The following is a 20510-nucleotide window of genomic DNA, read 5'->3' as shown; positions in this document are numbered from 1 at the left end:
GGAGGAACCCTGGCCTCTGCCGTTTCTCAAGGACCTTCTTCAACAAGGACCGTTTGTCTTTCCAGACTTACAGTGACTAGGTTTGATGGCTTGGACGTTGAGAGGGAGATTTTAACAAAAAATGGTCTCCCATCCAAGGTTATTTCAACTATGGTCCAGGCCCGTAAGGTGGTCACATCCAAACATCACCACCGTATTTGGAAAAATATGTTTCTTGGTGCGAGGGTAGAAAATATTCCCCTGTGGAATTTCGTCTGGGCCATTTTCTACTTTTCCTGCAAGCAGGAGTGGATAAGGGCCTACAATTAGGTTCCATCAAAGTTCAGATTTCGTCTCTCTCTATCTTCTTCCAGAAACAACTAGCGGTACTACCAGAAGTACAGACTTTCTTAAAGGGTGTTCTTCACATTCAACCACCCTTTGTCCCTCCCACGGCTCTGTGAGATCTCAAAGTGGTCTTGACCTTTCTTCAGTCGGACTGGTTTGAACCCTTGCATAGTGTAGACTTGAATATCTGACGTGGAAGATTGTAATGTTGCTCTTAGCCTCTGCAAGATGGGTGTTGGAATTGGGGGCCTTATCCTATAAGAGCCTGTACTTGATATTTCACGAAGATAGGGCGGAGCTCAGCACTCGCCCACAGTTTTTGCCGAAAGTGGTATCAGCATTTCACGTAAATCAACCTATTGTGGTACCAGTGTTATCTGATACTTCCATTGCTCCAAAGTCCCTGGATGTTATGAGGGCTTTGAGATGTATGTAAAAAGGACTGCTCGTCACAGGAAGTCTGACTCGCTTTTTGTCCTTTATGATGCTACCAAAATTGGTCACCCTGCCTCCAAGCAATCCATTGCTCGTTGGCTCAAATTGACTATCCAGCAGGCCTATACTTCAGCAACTTTGCCGCTGCCGAGTTCTATTGAGGCCCACGCAACAAGGTCGGTGGGTTCTTCCTGGGTGGCTGCCCGGGGTGTCTCGGCCTTACAGTTGTGTCGGGCAGCTACTTGGTCTGGTTTGAACATGTTCATTAAGTTCTACAGGTTCAACATCTTGGCCACGGATGACCTTCAGTTTGGTCAGGCGGTTTTGCAGGGGTCTCAGCATTCTCCCACCCATTCTGGGAGCTTTGGGACGTCTCCATGGTAATCTACTATTCCCCAGTATCCACTAGGACGTTAGAGAAAATAGGAATTTAATACCTACCAGTAATTCCTTTTCTCATAGTCCATAGTGGATACTGGGCGCCCGCCTCCGTGCTTCCTTTCCTGCTTACCTGGTTGTAAGTGTTCTTGGTTGGGTTTGCTGTTGCTTTCTCTGTTCCATGTTTGGTTAGCGTTGCTAGCCTTCTATAGTTGGCGTTGCTTTCCTCTGTTATGGTTAGCTCTGCTTTCTTTGTTGTTATTGTGTGTTGGTTCGTTGAAATGTATGTGTTCACATTGAAATCTCGCCGTCCTGTCACCCGGCCCGACCGCAGCATGCTGCAGTCGGAGCGGCGGGACTGCCGTACATGTGTGGGAGCAGGCATAGGCGCCCATGTGCAATATCCTTGCGGCCAAGCGAGTCCCGCTGAATGAGGCCTGCTTGGCCGCTATGTGTGGCCATAGCCTAAGAAAGCACTGGATGATGATGAATGACATAAAGCAAACTAATTTTGTTTAATTGCAAAGAAATTAAATGGAAAATGCAAAAAAAGTAGAAAAAAATATAGTTTTGGGGGTAATTTGAGGCCATTTTTTTCCGTCTTAAAAATGACATGCAATTAGATCTGAAGCAAGTACCGACATTTTTACCTTAAGCTAAAGATTTTTCCAACTCTTTTCACACTTCAATACGAATATGTAATCAGAGTGTGTAATCAGATTGCAAAATAATTTTGCACTGCAAATTTTCAGGGAAAATGGCAACTCGCACCTTGCATAAGGCATCTCGTAACTAATTGGATTGACCCTAAAGTGTTAGTCATTTGGCATGAACTCCATGCGGTATATTTACTTATTGTTGGTTTTGTGAATTTGATCAGTTTTTTAAATTGACCAACACCGCAAATTTACTAAAGTAAAAACTGACGGGATTGTAAAAAACCATTGGAGTTTAAAACACTTTAGTACATTGGACAAACAATCAATACTTTTATATAGACAGCTATAGAATCACCCAGATTTACTAGCCAATTTGTAAAACAGAGACGAAAACTGACCCAAAACCGATGGCAAACATACTAAATAATAGATTACCAACTGACAGGGGTGTTTGAGTTCTAAAACACATTGTATTGGGTAGAGCACTTATTAGCAACTTTTACACATGTAACTATACCTTTGTGTTTTGTGACTGCAAGACTAAAACTACAGTAATGTTACCTCATATTGGATAGGTGCTGGATGGATATCTACAGTACATCGGCAATTGTTTAAAAATGACATATACAATTGAAACATATGTCAAAATTTATTTTGTACGCCATGCCAATATTTTAGCAGTTGAGCAATTATTGGAAGACTACTTATGCATCTTAGTTGCACTAAAGTCCATTACTGTAGTCTCTCTCAGTGAGGATTCATTTGCCAAGTGATAGACAGGAAGGGACCTTGTGGCCATTCCTCTTGCCATATGGTTACTCAGAAGGCAGAAGAGTTACTGAAGGATCTGCAATTACACAGCGTTTTTGTACGCAGTTGCTGAGATTAGTGAAGTCACTGGTGACCGTCTCAGTGCAAACCCTGTCAGCTGAGACATTTGCAAATTTCCATACAGTATGAATGTGCAGATCGCCCACCATCAGATTAGTAAGAAAACCATCAGGTTTATGTGCTAATCTGAATCGGGCCCTCTGTCACCTCTCAGCCTGTCTATAGTTCATGTATGTAGTCCGATTTACTTTCCTCCACCAGATCCTTCTACAATACATCTACTTTCTATAACAAATTAAGGGATGGGTTGAAGATCTTTTCATAGATTCAGATTTAATCAGATTATCTGCTTGGTTTGGGTTTCAGATTTAATCATATTTATTATGTACTTGTGTATATTTAGTATTGTCACAATCCTGTTGTACTGTAGGTCCTGCAGGATCAGCGTCACAGCTCATATACTTCTTGTATCACAATGTTTTGCCAGTATACGTTTAGAATCTCATTCAGTGTTGACACCAGAATGTTGACATGGTCTGAATGTTGACAATGACAATATGTCAACATGACATAATATTGACATAATGAATGTCGACAATAGAATGTCCACAGCAAATTTTTAAAAGATTTTAGGGTTATACATTTAAGTTTAGATTTAGGGTGAGATCGGAATTAGGTTAAGCTACAGTTAGGTTTAGCGATATTAACCTTGGTAATGGAAAACTGTATGTTTGACATGCCAACTGTCGACATTCACAACTTGACATTCTGGCAATTTCAATATTATAAAGAAAAAGAGAAGAGTAACTCGTGCCCTAGTTGCAGCCTTGGACTAAACTCTCAAGAGCACCACTTGTTGTCAAACATACATATACAAAAGGGAAATAGAGTAGTCCACAAGCGCTACTCAATGTTTATTGGTACGAATTCTAAATCCTCCCAAATAGTGCCTCTATTGGGGTAGGAATTCCTTAATATTCTAGGACTCTTCTTTCAAGCATAGGTTCGCACCTCTAAACTGACCTCCACACTGTGCGGGATGTACATCAAAAGGTTTCTTTATAACATAATTCGCATCACTTCACATTACTTCGGCTGGACATCATCTTATTCCATATGAAGGACACTCACCTCCAGTTAGTTCCCTATGTTCCTTGAAAGGTTTCTTTCTCTGCGTCGTCACCCTAGGCCCGTCACAGTTCCATATGCTATCCACCACATAAAATTTAACCCAATAGAAAGGTGAACTTATCCACCAGAGTCCTGCGTCGGCAGCAGCAGCTACAGATTGGTGTGGAGGTCAGTTTAGAGGTGCGAACCTACGCTTGAAGGAAGAGTCCTAGAATATTGAGGAATTCCTACCCCAATAATGTCAATATTATGTCATGTTGACATATTGTCATTGTCAACACTCAGACCAGGTCAACATTCTGGTTTTGACATTCTGAATGTCGATATCCTAAATGTCCACATTTTTTATGACATCCATTTTACCATATTAACAGTGTAAGATATGCTGTACTTGGCTACATGATGGAGGCAATCTACTAACATAACTGTGTGACCTTATCATACAGCCCACCAAGAACCTTTGCAACCTTTTGGACACCTATCCTTGTGTATCAATGCCTACTTCCCTATAGATTGTAAACTTGCGAGCAGGGCCTTGTTACCTAATCATTTACTAAATGTCAGTTTTCTGTCTGTGTTTGAAAAATGACAGTTGGGAGCTGGTTGGTATTTTATCTCTCTCCACTTTATCTCCAAGGCTTCATATATCTCCCCCTACAGTATGTTTTTAGATTAAAGACAATTTGAGTTACCAGTTTTCTAAACCCCCTCCTCCACAAAAAATCAGCAGATTTCACAAACATGCATGTACAAACATTGAAATGGATGGAAAACATGTAAAGTGACAAATTCATTGGCAGCGTGACACCACCTATACCCTCAAGCAGCCTGATCTTTAGGCGGGATCGGTATGGAAAGCCGGTGGGCGGGATCCTGACTGTCAGTATACCGACAGCGGGATACCGGCCACTGGTATGCCAGCAGCGGGGCGATCGCTAGTAAACCCCTTACGGGCACACTGCGCTTGCCACACCCATAGAGGGAGGAAAGGCTGTGGCTCCGGGGGGGGGGGGACTCCAGCATCGGTATTTCAACACTAGTCGGGATTCCGGCATCTGCATAACGACGTCCGGGATCCCAACTAGTGGTATGGTGATCGCTTCCAATTAAGGCAGTCAAGTCTAAATTCCACCATAACAGAGCGACAACAATCATGTAGTTCCCAATGCTGCAGTACAAACTAGACCTAGGTTGGTTATCACAAGCCTGTGCGATATACATACTACAAAACACTACATGCACCGTATTCCAGAATTTACCAGTTATAAAAAGTTCTGAGGCTCTTTCTGGCCTCTTTGGGCTATGGTGGTCATTCTGAGTTGTTCGCTCGCTAGCAGTTTTTTTAGCAGCCGCGCAAACGCTATGCCGCCTCCCACTGAGAGTGTATTTTAGCTTAGCAGATGTGCGAACGAAAGGATCGCAGAGCGGCTACAAAATAATTTTGTGCAGTTTCAGAGTAGCTTCAGACCTACTCAGCGCTTGCGATCACTTCAGACCATTCAGTTCCTGTTTTGACGTCACAAACACGCCCTGCGTTTTTCCTGGCACGCTTGCGTTTTTTCGAACACTCCCTGAAAACGGTCAGTTGACACCCAGAAACGCCCTCTTCCTGTCAATCACTCTGCGGTCAGCAGTGCGACTGAAAAGCTTCGCTAGACCTTGTGTGAAACGACATCGTTCGGTGTAATAGTACGACGTGCATGCGCATTGCGCCGCATATGCATGTGCAGAAGTGCCGATTTTTTGCCTGATCGCTGCGCAGCGAACGAAAGCAGCTAGCGATCAACTCGGAATGACCCCCTATGTAATGAGCATTATTATGACCAATGGACCGGCAACTTTGTGCCACAGTGGTTCAAGTGTAATGGAACCAGGTCCATAAGACCCCTGCCCTTTATACACAAAGAATAATATGATTAAACATGCACAATTTTAAAATGAAATGTCATCACTTAAAAATCTCCCAAAGCCATTATTTACCACTTTATTAAAACTAATCATTTTTTTTATATTTCTTTAATCTGTTGACTGTTCTTAAATTATAAAAGCTAAAAGTCTTGGGACATCCTTTTTGCCAGCAACCAAGTGTTTTTGCTATACTGGCCTCTAATGATTTGCTGGCAGTGTAGTATAGTCCCTATCCAACCATTCCATCCTTTTTTTTTTCTTTTTTGTACAGCGTACAGTACATTGGCCCTCATTCCGAGTTGATCGCTCGCTAGCTACTTTTTGCAGCCGTGCCAACATATAGTCGCCACCCACGGAGGAGTGTATTTTCTCTTTGCAAGTGTGCGATCGCATGTGCAGCTGAGCAGGCCGAAAAAGTTTTTTGCAGTTTCAGAGTAGGTCTGAACTTACTCAGCCCTTGTGATCACTTCAGCCTGTCCGGTCCCGGAATTGACGTCAGACACCCGCCCTGCAAACGCCTGGACACGCCTGCTTTTTTCCTTCCACTCCCAGAAAACGGTCAGTTGACACCCATAAACGCCCTCTTCCTGTCAATCTCATTGCGATCGGTTGTGCGAATGGATTCGTCACTAGAAGCATTGCACAGCAACGATGCTGTTTGTACCCGTACAATGAACGTGCGCATTGTGGTGCATATGCATGCGCAGTAGTAACCTGATCGCTGCGCTGCAAAAAATGGCAGTGAGCGATCAACTCGGAATGAGGGCCTTTGTGGCTATACTACAAATGAATACATTACAAAAATGTATGCTTGTGTTTATTATACATTCGATTGTGTATCTTTGTCCCAAAATAATATACCTGTGGACATTTTTTTTCTTAGGTGCTGTACAATTTATTCAAATCATTCTGTGAGATGAGAACTATTGAAACGACTGACATCCTTTCTGGAATGGCTAATTTCTTTCTGGTGGGAATAGGAGGCGTTTTAATTGGAATCATTTTTGGATTTATTGCTGCCTTCACTACCCGCTTCACCCGCAACATCCGTGTGATTGAGCCTCTCTTTGTCTTTCTGTACAGCTATTTGTCATACTTAACTGCAGAAATGTTCCACCTTTCAGGAATTATGGCGTAAGTAACTCACGAAACATGTACTTGGTATCTTCTAAGTTTTACTGTTGTTCTATTGTACTCATCTATTTGTAAAAAGTCTGGCTGTGATTAGTACACCACCACTGCAATATTCAATATAGAGTCATCTCCTATGCAGTATGTTCCATTGCTTCTTTACTTAACTCTGTTATGCAGAGATCAACTTTTAGAAATGGAAAATAATTAGAGATGTGCGGGTTCGGAATTTACTCGGTTCTTAACGCCACAATTAAATGACAGTTCGGATTTATTCAGACTTTTCTTATTGGCTATCCAAAATACGTGACATCCGAGAGCCAATAAGATGCCGTTTTGAGATCCAGGTAAATCAGGGTAAAACCGAACCCGCACATCTCTAAAAAATAATATATATTAATAGATGAAGTTTATCACATTTCTAGAAATATTGGTTATTTATTAACCATCTAGTTATCTCAACATAAATCATCATAAATAGGACTATTGTAATACAAAGAAGAAAGGAAAAGAGAAGTGAGGATGATGTTTACAGCTCTGTTTAAAAATTTTATTTATTGCCTGTGGCATATTTTGTATAGTATCACAGTGATGCACTGTTATGTCACATAGATGACCTGTTTGTTGAGGTCCACCTCCTTGGCAGCTGGGTTGCTGGTTACTGCGCATATGAGACAGACGTCTGCCTATTGCTCTTCAACTTAGTTGAAACTAAGTAAAGTCTGGAAGTCTTCACTGAAGCCAAGAAGGCCTTTGTTGAGTCTACATTGCCGCCAATTTCTAAATGGAGCCCTACTGTAAATGATTATAACAGTGGCAACAGATGTGGTTTCGTTGTGAACATGCTTATGGACCCATCCAGATTCTTTCTCTCCGGGCAAACTATACAACATGTACAATAGGATTTCACTTTCTCCCACTCTGCCTCAGCCCTCCGTTTCTCCAAAATGTCACATAGTTCTGCTAAACTTGCCATTGCTATAACTTTTAAATTAAATGTATCACAGTGCTTTATTGTCAGTATATTGAACGAAAATTGCATATGGCTCTGGATACAGGGAGATACCTCTTAACATTTGGAAGGGTGGTTTGTCTTTTGTCATGCGCCCATTGCATGTCATGGGTAATGCCCCCATTACACAGCATGCTAGGGGTGTGCTGAGTGCGTCTCATGCGCCCAGCCTCTCTCTATACTGTTTGGGCGATCATGCACAGAGCAGTGGTGTGAGAGATTGGGACAGTTGGATATTGCCTGAAGAGTGGAAGGCATAGACTAGTTATTGACCCATGCCATCTATGTTGGGCAAATGTTGTGGCCACACCATTCATCATCAAAACTCTCCAGAATGCTCCTCTAATCAATTCTGGACAATATGGGACTTATGACACATGAAGTCTATGAAGGGCTGAAAATAGTCATCAAGCAATGCAACGAAGCAGTTACTGGTCAATGACGTGTTCATATCCAATGGAAGCTAAATAATGCTGCACTGACCTGCTGGGTATGCGTCTGGTACCTCCTGCATTGAATGTGGATGTGATTTGAGCCAGTGTCGCTTGCCTGTTACCACGGACAGCTCTGGCCAGATGCCGCTGGTCATGATCTTTAAGCATCCATGGATGGCCACTGCGCTGTCCATGGTGGGTGGTAACGCCTTGCATGATACCATAGATTGAGGAATGTTAAATGTCCGCACAACTTCGGAAATGGATTGTCCCATCTGTTGGGCACCCACTATCATGCACGGTTCAAACTCCGATAATTCACATTACCTTGGAATGAGCAGCTTAGCCAATGTTCAAACTGACACACAAGATGACAGATACATCTGATGCAGGTCTGGGCATTTTCAAGACATCACAGTACGGTAGTGCCACTTACAATTACCTTTACATACAGCTATCCCATGCAAGGTACAAATATATATTTTGTTTTTCACAATTGCTTCTGGTTCTGAATCCTGTATGTTATTACACAATATACACAGATACAGGGGCTCACATAGAGGTGGATTTAAGCACATTTCTTTTTTAAATATTTTTACAGCAAAAGGTGTTTTTCATATTGCGTATATGCAGTACACTGGAGTACGTCTCAGTCAGCACATTTCCCCTTTGCAACATAGGGGTCTACTCAATTGAAGTCGGAACTGCCGTCTAGTCGGAAAGACGGCAGTTTCTGACTTTTTTTGATCGAATCAGGATTCAACCTATTCAGTGGTGCTGCCGTTTTAACACGTGGTTCGGCGGATTAGCCGCGGATCCATGTGTTTTGTGGAATTAGCGGGCAATTACGATAGGATTTTGGCCCGTTTTCGACAGTGCTGATCAGTCTTCAAAAAAAGTTGGATCAGCATTGTCGGAAATGGGCAAAACCTGTCGGAATTGCCCACTAATTGAATACTGCACTGTCGGATCCTCTCTGTCGGAGAGGATCCGACTTGCATTGAATACACCCGATAGCATGACAGAATGGGGGAAGGAACTTACCAGGCTGACATAGTCCGAGCACAGTAAGGGTCTGATAACGTACCTTACGAGGGATTCAGAGCTGTAGAAGCCACTTATACACCTTGTCTGTGGCTTGTCTGTCACGACTGTCAGACACAAGATACAAAAGGGATGTCCCCTTTGTTACATGCAGGCATCCTTGCCTTCCCAAAATAAAGACCACATAAATGCTGCACTGCTACATCAAGGAGTTCTGTGCTGAATGACAACTTCTGAGCCTCTCATTCTAGTCAGAGTGGCTATACTGTGACTAATCGGAGTATGAGAATGGGCACTGATTAGCTACAACCAGGGCCGTAGAGAGCTATGCCGGGCCGCGGTAAAGGGGGCATGTCTCAAAAAGGGGGCGTGACAACGCTCTTTACTATAACAGTATTCATATAAAAATATAATTAGGGCCCCGCATGCTCCACAGGAGGGCACAATTTTAATGCAGGGGGTCACGGGAGAGGGCACCCGCGTCATTCCTTACTTGAATGGGAAGCGGGTCCCTCCATCCCAGCCAGCGCCATCTTCCCAGTGGTATTTGCTGGCCACTAGAGAGTCTTTGCTTTCTATGTGTGGCACCAAGAGATCACCGGGAAGATGGCACCACGGATGCTGGCAACAGGTGTACTTGGGGGGGATCGAACCCAGGCCCCCTCCGAGCCCCTCCAGCAGCCCGGGCCCAGATTATTTGTACTTGCTTTCCTCGGCACCACTGACTACAACCCATGTGGGTGTAGCTACTTCTAACCAGTCACAGTGGCTTTTGTACCTTTATTCATGTGATATTTTTTTTACCAAGCCAAGGAGTGTGAATGCCAACATGGAACGAAGAGCACTTTCCCTAGGATCTAGGGGATAGATTTATTAAGCCTGGTGAAGTGATAAAGTGGAAGGTGATAAAGCACCAGCCAATCATCTCCTAACTGTCAAGTTCTAGGCTGGGTTTGAAAAATGACAGTTAGGAGCTGACTGGCTGGTGCACTATCACCTTCCACTTTATCACTTCTCCAGGCTTAATAAATCTGCCCCAAAGTGAGAAATAAGTGATGAGTCTCGCAGTAATTTTGCTTATATGTTTAATAACACAATATTGGCCCCATAAGAGAATGCATTGCCCTCATCATAAGTGGACTGTGATTCCTCTCCTTCTGGATGACCATGATAAAGCTAAATATTTATCTTACTTAAAACCCTTTAAGAGGTCTAAGAACACAGTACGCTATTTACATATGGTATACCGTAAGGGTACGCACGTTGCGTAACAATCGCTTAGCCGTAGTCGAGACGCTCGAGCGTCACGTTCGCTTACGGCCAAGGGATCACAGGCAGGCACGCTATAGGCTGCCGACTAGATAAAGCCAGATATTTATCCTATATAACACACTATACAGAGGTTAAGAAACACTGTACGCAACCGGCGCACGAGGTACCGTAAGGGTACGCTCTTAGCGTAGCGGACGCTGTATCGGGAGCAAGCCGCTCGAGCGACACAAACGCTCGCAAGAATACGCTGTTGGTATCGGGCACACTATAGGTAAGCGACTACCGTAATGCTACGCTATCAGCGTAGCGGACGCTCGAGACCACGAGGAGATCACGAGCGGCGCAGACGCTCACAAGATAACAATCAGTAGGCCTTGAATGTAACACACAGAAATGATATTCTTATACTGTAAACCCTTTTGTAGTGATAAGGTGAAAATCCAACACAGTTTAAGCTGGTTTACACTAAAGCTGTTTGAGCGATAGAGACGCTCCTATTACCCACTGCAATAAACACACAATACCGGTCTAAGGGTCTAACGCCTTTTAAGGAAATGAATGAACGTTCAAAAAAACATAATACAATACAAGTCATACACTACAATATAACATAGACTACCTAACCAGATAACTACACAGGAAATACAATATCAGTACAATAACTATATGAGAGAAACGAGAGAGAAAGAGAAGAGAGAGAGAGAGAGATATGGCTCAGAATAACAAGAAAGACAATATGATTGCGGAGAAAACTTACGCACAAAGGGGAACGATCGCATGCGCCTCTGGACATCCAGCTCCCGATTATCAGCAATGAGAACCGTTGAAGAGTAGAGCTGGATGTGATCGGCTTGTCTATTTATGTCCCACACACAATACAATTCAATGGTCCCTACAATCTCATTGTTCATTGGACACAGGAATTCGTCTTCGCACTAAAACAAAAGGTCATAGGTTGATTCATACAGGTGGGCTGTGACTACTTCCAACTGCTCAGGTGGGTGGGAAACTAGGTTTCCCGCCGCATGGATAAGTAAGTGCAAATAATAGTAAATGGACATAAACTTCTTATGTCCATAACTATTCGCACGAGCGATTAATTCGCTGCAAACCAACACCGGAATATTGCTAATTAAATACTCTTCCGATGGATACTAAACACCACTGTATAATCCTTGTCTGACCCTTTGTATCAGACAAAGAGGGATCTCTCTGTCCATGAACATGCTACATTAACTAAACTTTCAGAATCTATCAAAGGGACCATGATCTACAAAATACATTATATGGTTAAAATATATATCGATTGAGTCGCCCGCTAGACGCATACAAACTCTACCGTAAATGCGCATATCGTGCGCCTGCGGGTGCCCGCGAAGGCGAGTATGCGCACTCACGGGAGAGCTCTTGCACGCGCAGCGGGAGCTCGCATGAGGTGCAAATATGGCAGTGTGCATAGTGATATTTTTCTGACTTTGACAGTCCACCCTTTGGCAGTCAACAATAACTGCCACTTCCTAAAACATTTCAAAAAAAGAAAAATATATGTCAAGTGTAAATACATTTCCATGATTGGGTAGGGGAGGAGAGGAGAAGGTAGGAAAAGGGTATGACCTAGTGAGATAGCAGAAGCATGTGTGTATGAATCCATGTTTGGGGGGTCATGTATCATCGTGCCGTACGTGTTTTAAATCAAGCTTCGAGGTATTGCGAAGTATACATTCGAATTCCTTCTTATCCCGTGGTACGGGTCTGTGGATGGGCTGTCAAACTTTACCGAGCTTTCTTCGGCTTTTGGTTGCAACAAAATGGGGGAGCACATTTTAGTTGATGATACATGAATGGGGGAATATGTGAATGCTGATATCTGTGCCGGTATTCCCTATCGCCTATGTGTGTGCTTTATCTGAAGGTTGTAGAGATGAAGATAAGACACAATTATGGTAAATGCAGTGGTATTCTATGTCAGGTTAATGAACATTTGTCGGTTGAAGTCTTGTTCGGTGTCTGTTGAATGCAGTCTTCTTTGGGCTTTTGCCAATAGGTGTGTGCAAAAGCTTTGTCAATGTCCATAGACTTACAAAAAGTGTTGGGCTAGCGTAATTTTAAAATTTCTAGGGAAACTGGGGGTCTATGGCATAGTTCATCAAATATCTGTGTATAAGGTTGTCAAAACTTCTTCTTTAATCCATCAGTTGTCTGTATACAGGCTCGTCAAATTCCTCGTCCAGGTGGGTCTTTTTACCTTGGAGAAAACGGAAAAACAGGTGAAAGAAACGGACCGTATAATCGCATTTTCATCACATCATTGTCTCTACCGTTGGGTCATAAATCAAATCCATTGGAATTACAATTTCCTCACTCCTTAAACTCATTACCCTGGTACTACGTTTGCACTTCATTAAAGCCTGACCGCATCTAAATATCAAGCCAATCGTTATGATAACACCTAAGATACATAGGAGAAACTTCCCTACATCCATTATGACTCCTTGAGCCCATTCTCCTAAACCAAAGAACCAATTTCGCGGGTTCAACCATGACACCCAACCAGTCAGCTCATTACCCACAGCAGCAAGGGTGAGATTGTGTCTCCTGCGAAATTCTCACTTTAATTGGAGAATATCGTCCATCTTTTGGTCTATGACCTCGACCGGGTCCTCGGTACTATTCGTTATATATGTGCAGCATTTCACGCCGTACTGCGTTGCCAGTGTGACACAATATCCACCTGTCACTGCCGTGAGATAATTGAGAATCATTCTATGCTGAACCAGTTCTGTTTTATAAGCTTGAAGCTCTCTTCCAGTATACCTAAAAGTGTCATCATACATTTCTGTGATATTGTCTAACAAATTTGCGAGCGCAGATATGTATTTATAATTCAACACTCCTCTGGCGGTGCGAGTGATGTCTAACGCAAGTAGAAACTGAATCCCGGTGGATTCATGGATCATGTCAGAGGCCGGATGCTCTGTTCTTTCTATCAGGTGCCGTTTAACTACGTGCTCGTAGTGGGTGTGAGTATAAAGAGCTTGGGCAACATGGTGTATATCTTTCATTTTGGCATGTGATACAGTCATTACTTCAGGCAGTACTTTTCCAATATAACACAATCCTTCAGAGTTTGGGGCAAGCCACTTATATGCCTTCCTCCCGCATATGAAATATGCATCATCAGGGAGAACATATGGGACGGAGTAGGACATAACCATATTACACATCTTCCATGTGAAATCTCCTAACCCTAATTCTCCCATCTGTCTAGTACACGTATCAGCTTGTACGATATGTGCACAGTATCCTGGTGATACCTCTCCAACTCTCGTAATCCTACTTCCTAGGGTATACCTATATCGGAAAGATTTTCCTCTACTGGCTATGTGGCGTATAAGCTCTGTATCTGTCGGCATTCTATCTGCTCTATATGAAAAGGTCATGGTTTGGTTACTCCATGACACTTCCCAATTTCCCGGCTTTCGGGGATTGGAAATGTTAAAACATATTAGGGATCTATCCACATGATATTGGTGGAGCTTCAAACTAGGAGGACTGGAGATATAAAAGCTCCTGTCCACCGGCCTCCCACCACTTAGCTCAAGTACCTCCCCTATCGTTAAAGGAAATGGTACTAGTCCTGATTTGCTATGACCTTGAGGTACTTGAGAGCATACCCAACAATCTGTTTGATTTAACACACTACCCACTAAGGAGTGATAGTCACTCAAGGGATGCCGGTCCATGTGGATATTAAAACTGGATTGGCATTTCTTGATGCACCCATCCTCAACTACATTGTCACAGAGCCTACAGATACAGTTTTCTTCAGCTAACAATCCTTCACAATTCCTTCTATGGTCTATGTTATCGGATCGTTTTCTGATACTCGCCTTTGCTTGTTGATTATGTTGTTCTCGGAAAACTACACCTCCATCTCTGTCATCAGAACCCATTCCAGAACCTCTCTCGACCTCCATGGTACTCTCGCCGGAACAGACTGCTCTGGTCAACATCATGGTCAACAGGAAAATCCGGATCACAGTCTCTTGAGGCAAGTCCATCTTAGGAGGAAACGAAGAAGAATGAGAAGGGGGAGAAAAATAATTTGAGGGAGAGGGGATGGGAAGTGGAGAAAAACAATAAAAGGGAACAGGGGATCGACAACTGCTTCCGATCTTATGATTTTCAATGCTCGGGTGCCGCCTCAGTCCTCCTGGAACAGACACTCCAGTGATACAGCTTCCTCTACCGTCTGTTCCTTATCACGGGACCTCTCTGGATCAGCAACCTTCTTACAATGGGACGAATGAACCCAAGTCTCTCTCTCGGCAACCTTCAATGCTGTAGTGCTAGTCAATAAGACTTGGTATGGTCCTTCCCATCTGTCAATAAGGCAACCTGAGCGTAGAAAATTCCGTATCATTACATAATCCCCAGGTTCAATGTCATGACAATTACTATCTGGCAAATCAGGAATCACCAACTTCAAATTATCATTTTGATTCCTTAGCTGTTTACTCATGTTAATCAAGTATTTTACAGTCACTTCATTGTTACACTTCAAATCATCCTGAGGGTTAATCATAACATGCGGTTGTCGACCAAACAAGATTTCAAAGGGAGACAGATTAAGAGGGGACCTGGGAGTGGTTCTGATGCTGTATAGTACAATGGGTAAAGCTTCTGGCCATGTCAATCCTGTTTCTGCCATAACTTTGCTCAGTTTATTTTTAATAGTGCTGTTCACTCTTTCCACCTTCGCACTCGCCTGTGGACGGTATGGAGTGTGTAGCTTGCTATCAATTCCCATCAACTTACACATTCCTTGAAAGACATCACCTGTAAAATGGGTACCCCTATCACTTTCAATTATTCTAGGGATACCATATCTACATACAAATTCCTGCACAATTTTCTTAGCAGTGAACATAGCGGTATTTGTGGCCGCCGGAAATGCTTCGACCCAATTTGAGAACACATCTATACAAACAAGTACATATTTCAAATTTCGACAAGGGGGTAATTGGATAAAGTCAATCTGTATTACCTGAAAAGGGCCGCCTGTAGGTGGGATATGCGATGGTTCTGTTGGTATTGCCTTTCCGATATTCTTTCTCAAGCAGGTAAGGCATGACATTGCTCTCTTACTTGCATGAGATGAAAATCCTGGGGCGCACCAATATGCTCTTACCAACTTATACATTCCCTCCTTGCCTAGATGAGTCAGCCTGTGTGCTGCCTCAGCTAAACATGGAAGATATGCTCTGGGGGCCACTGGTTTACCTTGTCCATCCGTCCAGAGTCCTGAGAACTCCTGGCCATATCCCTTTGCCTTCCAGACTGCCTTTTCCTGTGTGGAACACAAATTTTGCATTTCACACAGCTTCTGTGTGTTGATGGTATTAAATGCCATCAATTGTGTGGTGTCTGTCTGTCTGGGGGTACCAGCTGCTAACTTAGCAGCTTCATCTGCTCGGCTGTTACCAAGTGATACTGGGTCCTGGCTATATGTGTGTGCTTTACACTTGATAACAGCCACTCTGTCGGGTTCCTGTATCGCTGTTAGAAGCCTTTTGATGTGAGCTGCATGCGCTACCGGTGTACCAGCTGCCGTCATGAAATTTCTGAGGCGCCATAGGGCTCCGAAATCGTGGACTACCCCGAATGCGTATCTAGAGTCGGTGTAGATATTGGCTGATTTGCCCTTAGCCAATTCACATGCTCTGGTTAGGGCGACCAGTTCAGCAACCTGGGCTGAGTGAGGTGGGCCTAGCGGTTCTGCTTCTATGGTGCCTTGGTCATCTACGACTGCGTATCCAGTACACAAGTCTCCCGAGTCTGACTGTCTGTGACAACTACCATCCGTGTAGAAGGTCAGATCTACATCTTCCAGTGGGTTGTCACTGATGTCAGGCCTTGCGGTAAAATTTTGGGTCAAATATTCCATACAATCATGTGTGTCCTCCTTTGTATTAAATTCTCCTTCCCCACCACTCTCATCCTCCACCCTTTGTGCCTGTCCAGGCACACCTGGGAGATATGTTGCAGGATTTAATGCACTGCATCTCCTTATGGTGATGTTTACGGGGGCCATTAGTGCCAATTCCCATCTTGTAAACCTCGCTTATGAGACGTGCCTGGTTTGGGCAGAATTTAGCAAGGCTGACACTGCATGTGGTGTATGAATTGTGAGGTTGTGACCTAGCACTACATCTTCGCTTTTCGTTACTAGCAATGCTATCGCAGCAACGCTTCGCAAGCATGTGGGGAGGGATCGCGCTACCGTGTCTAGCTGAGCGCTGTAGTATGCTACTGGCCTGCTGGCATCACCGTGCTTTTGGGTTAGGACGCCTGCCGTGCAACCAGCACTTTCTGTTCCGTACAGCTCAAAGGGTTTCCCATAGTCTGGCATACCTAATGCTGGCGCCTGTGTTAGGCACTGTTTAAGTCTCTCAAATGCCATCTCGGACTCGTCTGTATGCGAAATCCGATCAGGCTTGTTTGAGGAAACCATCTCCTGCAAAGGTAATGCTAGAATGGAAAATCCTGGGATCCAGTTACGGCAATACCCACACATTCCTAAAAATGTTCTGATCTGTTGCTGGGTTTGTGGCAGAGTCATGTCTCTAATTGCTTGAATTCTATCAGCGGTCAGGTGTCTCAGTCCTTGTGTTAGACAGTGTCCCAAGTATTTTACTTTAGTTTGGCATAATTGTAACTTGTCTTTGGAAACCTTGTGTCCTGTGTCTGAAAGATGAAACAGGAGCTGTTTCGTATCCTTCAGGGATGCTTCCAATGAATCAGAACACAGTAGTAAATCATCCACGTATTGTATCAATACTGATCCACTCTCTGGTTGGAAAGACTGTAAACAATCATGCAAAGCCTGGGAAAATTTACTTGGACTGTCTATGAAACCTTGTGGTAATCGAGTCCATGTGTATTGGACTCCTCTGTATGTAAATGCAAACAAATATTGGCTGTCAGGGTGCAGAGGTACCGAAAAGAAAGCGGAGCAGAGGTCAATAACAGTGAAAAATTTCGCAGTGGGAGGGATTTGCATAAGGATGACAGCTGGATTTGGCACTACGGGGAACTGACTCTCAACTATTTTGTTAATCCCCCTTAGATCCTGCACTAGCCGGTAACCCCTCCCCCCACTCTTTTTCACAGGGAAGATGGGACTATTGGCAGTGCTGGACGTTCTTACCAGAATGCCCTGTTGTAGCAAGCGCTCTATTACTGGGTACACTCCTAACTCCACCTCTGGCTTCAGAGGGTACTGTGGGATTTTTGGAGCTATCCTACCATCTTTTACTTGCACAACTACTGGAGCTACGTTTGCCATCAATCCAGTGTCTTGTCCGTCTTTAGTCCACAGTGACTCTGGTATCTGGGATGTCATTTCTTCTACTTGGGATGGAGTCCTATTTGTCATAATGGTATGTGACATTAATTTTGATGGGGAGTCTAACATGTCTCGCACTTCCTGAGCGTGATTCTCAGGTATGTCCAAGAATACACCTTCAGGAGTACAATAAATGATGCACCCCATTTTACACAATAAGTCTCTTCCCAGGAGATTAGTCGGTGCCGATGCAGCCAGCAAAAAGGAATGCTTGGTATGTAAAGGCCCTATTGTAATCTCGGCTGGTTTGCTAACAGGGTAGTGCTGGACAACTCCCGTTACTCCTATGGCTGGAATTGTCTTACCAGTGGTTCTCATGCCCACTGTCGAATTTATCACTGATTTGGCCGCCCCCGTATCTACAAGAAAGTTTAATGATTTACCAGCTACATTAATTGCAATTTCGGGTTCACTACCAAGACTTGCAATCAATTTTACTGGCTGCAGATTACAGGTATGGCCACACCCCTATTGGGTATGGTGACCTCCCTGAATCCCGCTGGCAGCAACTACTTGTGAAGGGGTTAAATGGGAACTACCAGAGGCTTGCCAGTCTCTGTTCGGGGGGTATCTTTTTGTTTCCCCTGCATGTGGCTCATAACTCCGTTTCTGCGGACCCTGCTCCCAATGTCGTGTGTCGTGTCGTTGTCTAGGGGGTTGATAAGGCTTTTGTATGTTTCTTGATTTACAGTCTCGTGCAAAGTGTCCCTCTCTATGACAAAAATAACAGGTTACCACATTTGACTTACCCACAGGGTTTGGTGATCTATACAAAGGCTGCCTTGTGGTCAGGGCCTGTATACTTACGGCCATTAACTTATCACCTTGTAATTCCCTGTGTCTGGTGATATTCCGATCGTGATCCACAGCTGCCTCTCTCAAAGTAGCCACCGACAGACCTCGCCAACATGGTTGCGTGGTCTGTACCCTTGTCTTTAATGCCTCTTTTAAACCATCCATTAGTACAGATACTGCTACCTCTCGATGGTTTATGTTTGTTTTAATGTCCTCTATGCCTGTGTACTTTGCCATATCTAGCAATGCCCTGTGAAAATATTCTGCAGCAGTTTCTGACTCTTTTTGTTTAATGGAGAAAATCTTGTTCCATTTAACTACAGCTGGAAAATACTCCTTTAACTGTAAACTTATCCTTTTTACATTGTCTTTGTTGTACACATCTGTAAGAGGTACATCCTGATCCAATCCACAGTCAGCTAAAAATTGAGCCGAGTCGACATTGGAGGGTAAACAAGCCCTCAGCAATACCTGCCAGTCTTTGTTATTGGGCTCTAAAGTGTTCCCTAGGTCTCTGATGTATTTCTGACTAGCAACTAGATCTTTTCTAGGATCAGGGAATTCAGACACTATGGTTCTTAATTCCATTCGGGAAAACGGGCTGTACATGGCAATGTTCCTGATAGGAGTGACTCCTGTAGTGTCCGTTTTCCCATTTGGAACTGCTATTACCCTCACGGGAGCAAGTTTAATAACCTCATTCTGTGTAGATTCTACAACCTGTGGTGAAATGGTTTCAGCATAGTGTATGGTGCCGTACTTACCCGTTGATACGACCTCACCTGTCCCTCCGCTAGGGGGCTTTGTTACTAATCTTATGGGTTGGGCCGTGCCTACTGTTGTTTCTGATATGGTGGCTGCTAGAGAGAGCGCCGATATGGTTGCCGATTCGTCCTCTTGATCACACTCCTGGGGAAAGTTCAAAACAGGGTACAACTTGCACGGGTTAATACTTGCATTGGTTAACTTATTAACATTTACACAGTTGCTAAGTGTTTGTTTGTTACACCCTAATGCGTCATTCTCCGCAACCAATTTCTCTCCTGATATGTATGGTGGCGGCGGGGCCGTGGCTATCAGTTTCCTGGTAGGATTAGATCCCGCCGCCTGAGCCAATCCTCTCTGTATTTCACCCTCCTGTTGCCATAACTGCAAATAATCATAATGTTTGATTCGTCTTTTTGTTGATTTAATGAGACATATCCTCCTCCTTAAATTTTGTAACACTTCTGGGCTAAAGCTGCCTACTCTTGGGAACTTCTCCCCGTCATGCACTGTCATTCTCTCCCATTCATCACATAAAACCTCTGTGTGTGAACCGTATTTTTCACACATTACGTACCTTGCCGACCCGATTGGTCGGTTTACTGAATCAACCCGAACCGAGGTTGATCGCCCCCTACCTGAACAATTGGCCCCCATAACTTGCAGGTGTTGCTTTCACCACCTCTGACCTTCAATCAGGGTCTTCAGCGAACCCTTACAAAAACCAAAATGTTCACGATAGGCTGACGGTGGCGGTTTACCGAGTACCCCACTCACTCGCCCACGCCGACCAATACGACCTACACACTGCCCTAGTGCTGGCGTACTCGACCCAGGGCCCCTATGAACCTTCGTTTACTGGAACATGTGAGTGTGTTCCGCAGAGCATTGACCCTTTCCAGTAACTGTTGGTTGTTGGATAATTCCTGAGTGACCAGCGAACTTCCCTTCAGAAAATACACAAATCACGTCAGAATGTA

General features: G+C 43.9%; 1 protein-coding gene across 2 annotated transcripts in view; it reads left to right on the top strand.

Moving 5' to 3' along the window:
- LOC135023902 (sodium/hydrogen exchanger 2-like) overlaps window positions 1–20510 on the top strand; it is a 148554-nt gene that overhangs the window by 71062 nt on the left and 56982 nt on the right. For both annotated transcript variants that reach the window (XM_063953426.1, XM_063953427.1), the window contains exon 3: window positions 6553–6803. In XM_063953426.1, the coding sequence (XP_063809496.1) occupies window positions 6553–6803 (251 nt within the window). The remainder of the gene's footprint in view (window positions 1–6552; window positions 6804–20510) is intronic.

This window comes from Pseudophryne corroboree, chromosome 2 (genome assembly GCF_028390025.1).
Source record: "Pseudophryne corroboree isolate aPseCor3 chromosome 2, aPseCor3.hap2, whole genome shotgun sequence".
In the NCBI taxonomy this organism is placed as follows: Eukaryota; Metazoa; Chordata; class Amphibia; order Anura; family Myobatrachidae; genus Pseudophryne; species Pseudophryne corroboree.
The sequence above is the reverse complement of the archived record's forward strand: the minus strand, read 5'-3'. Positions and strand labels throughout refer to the sequence as shown.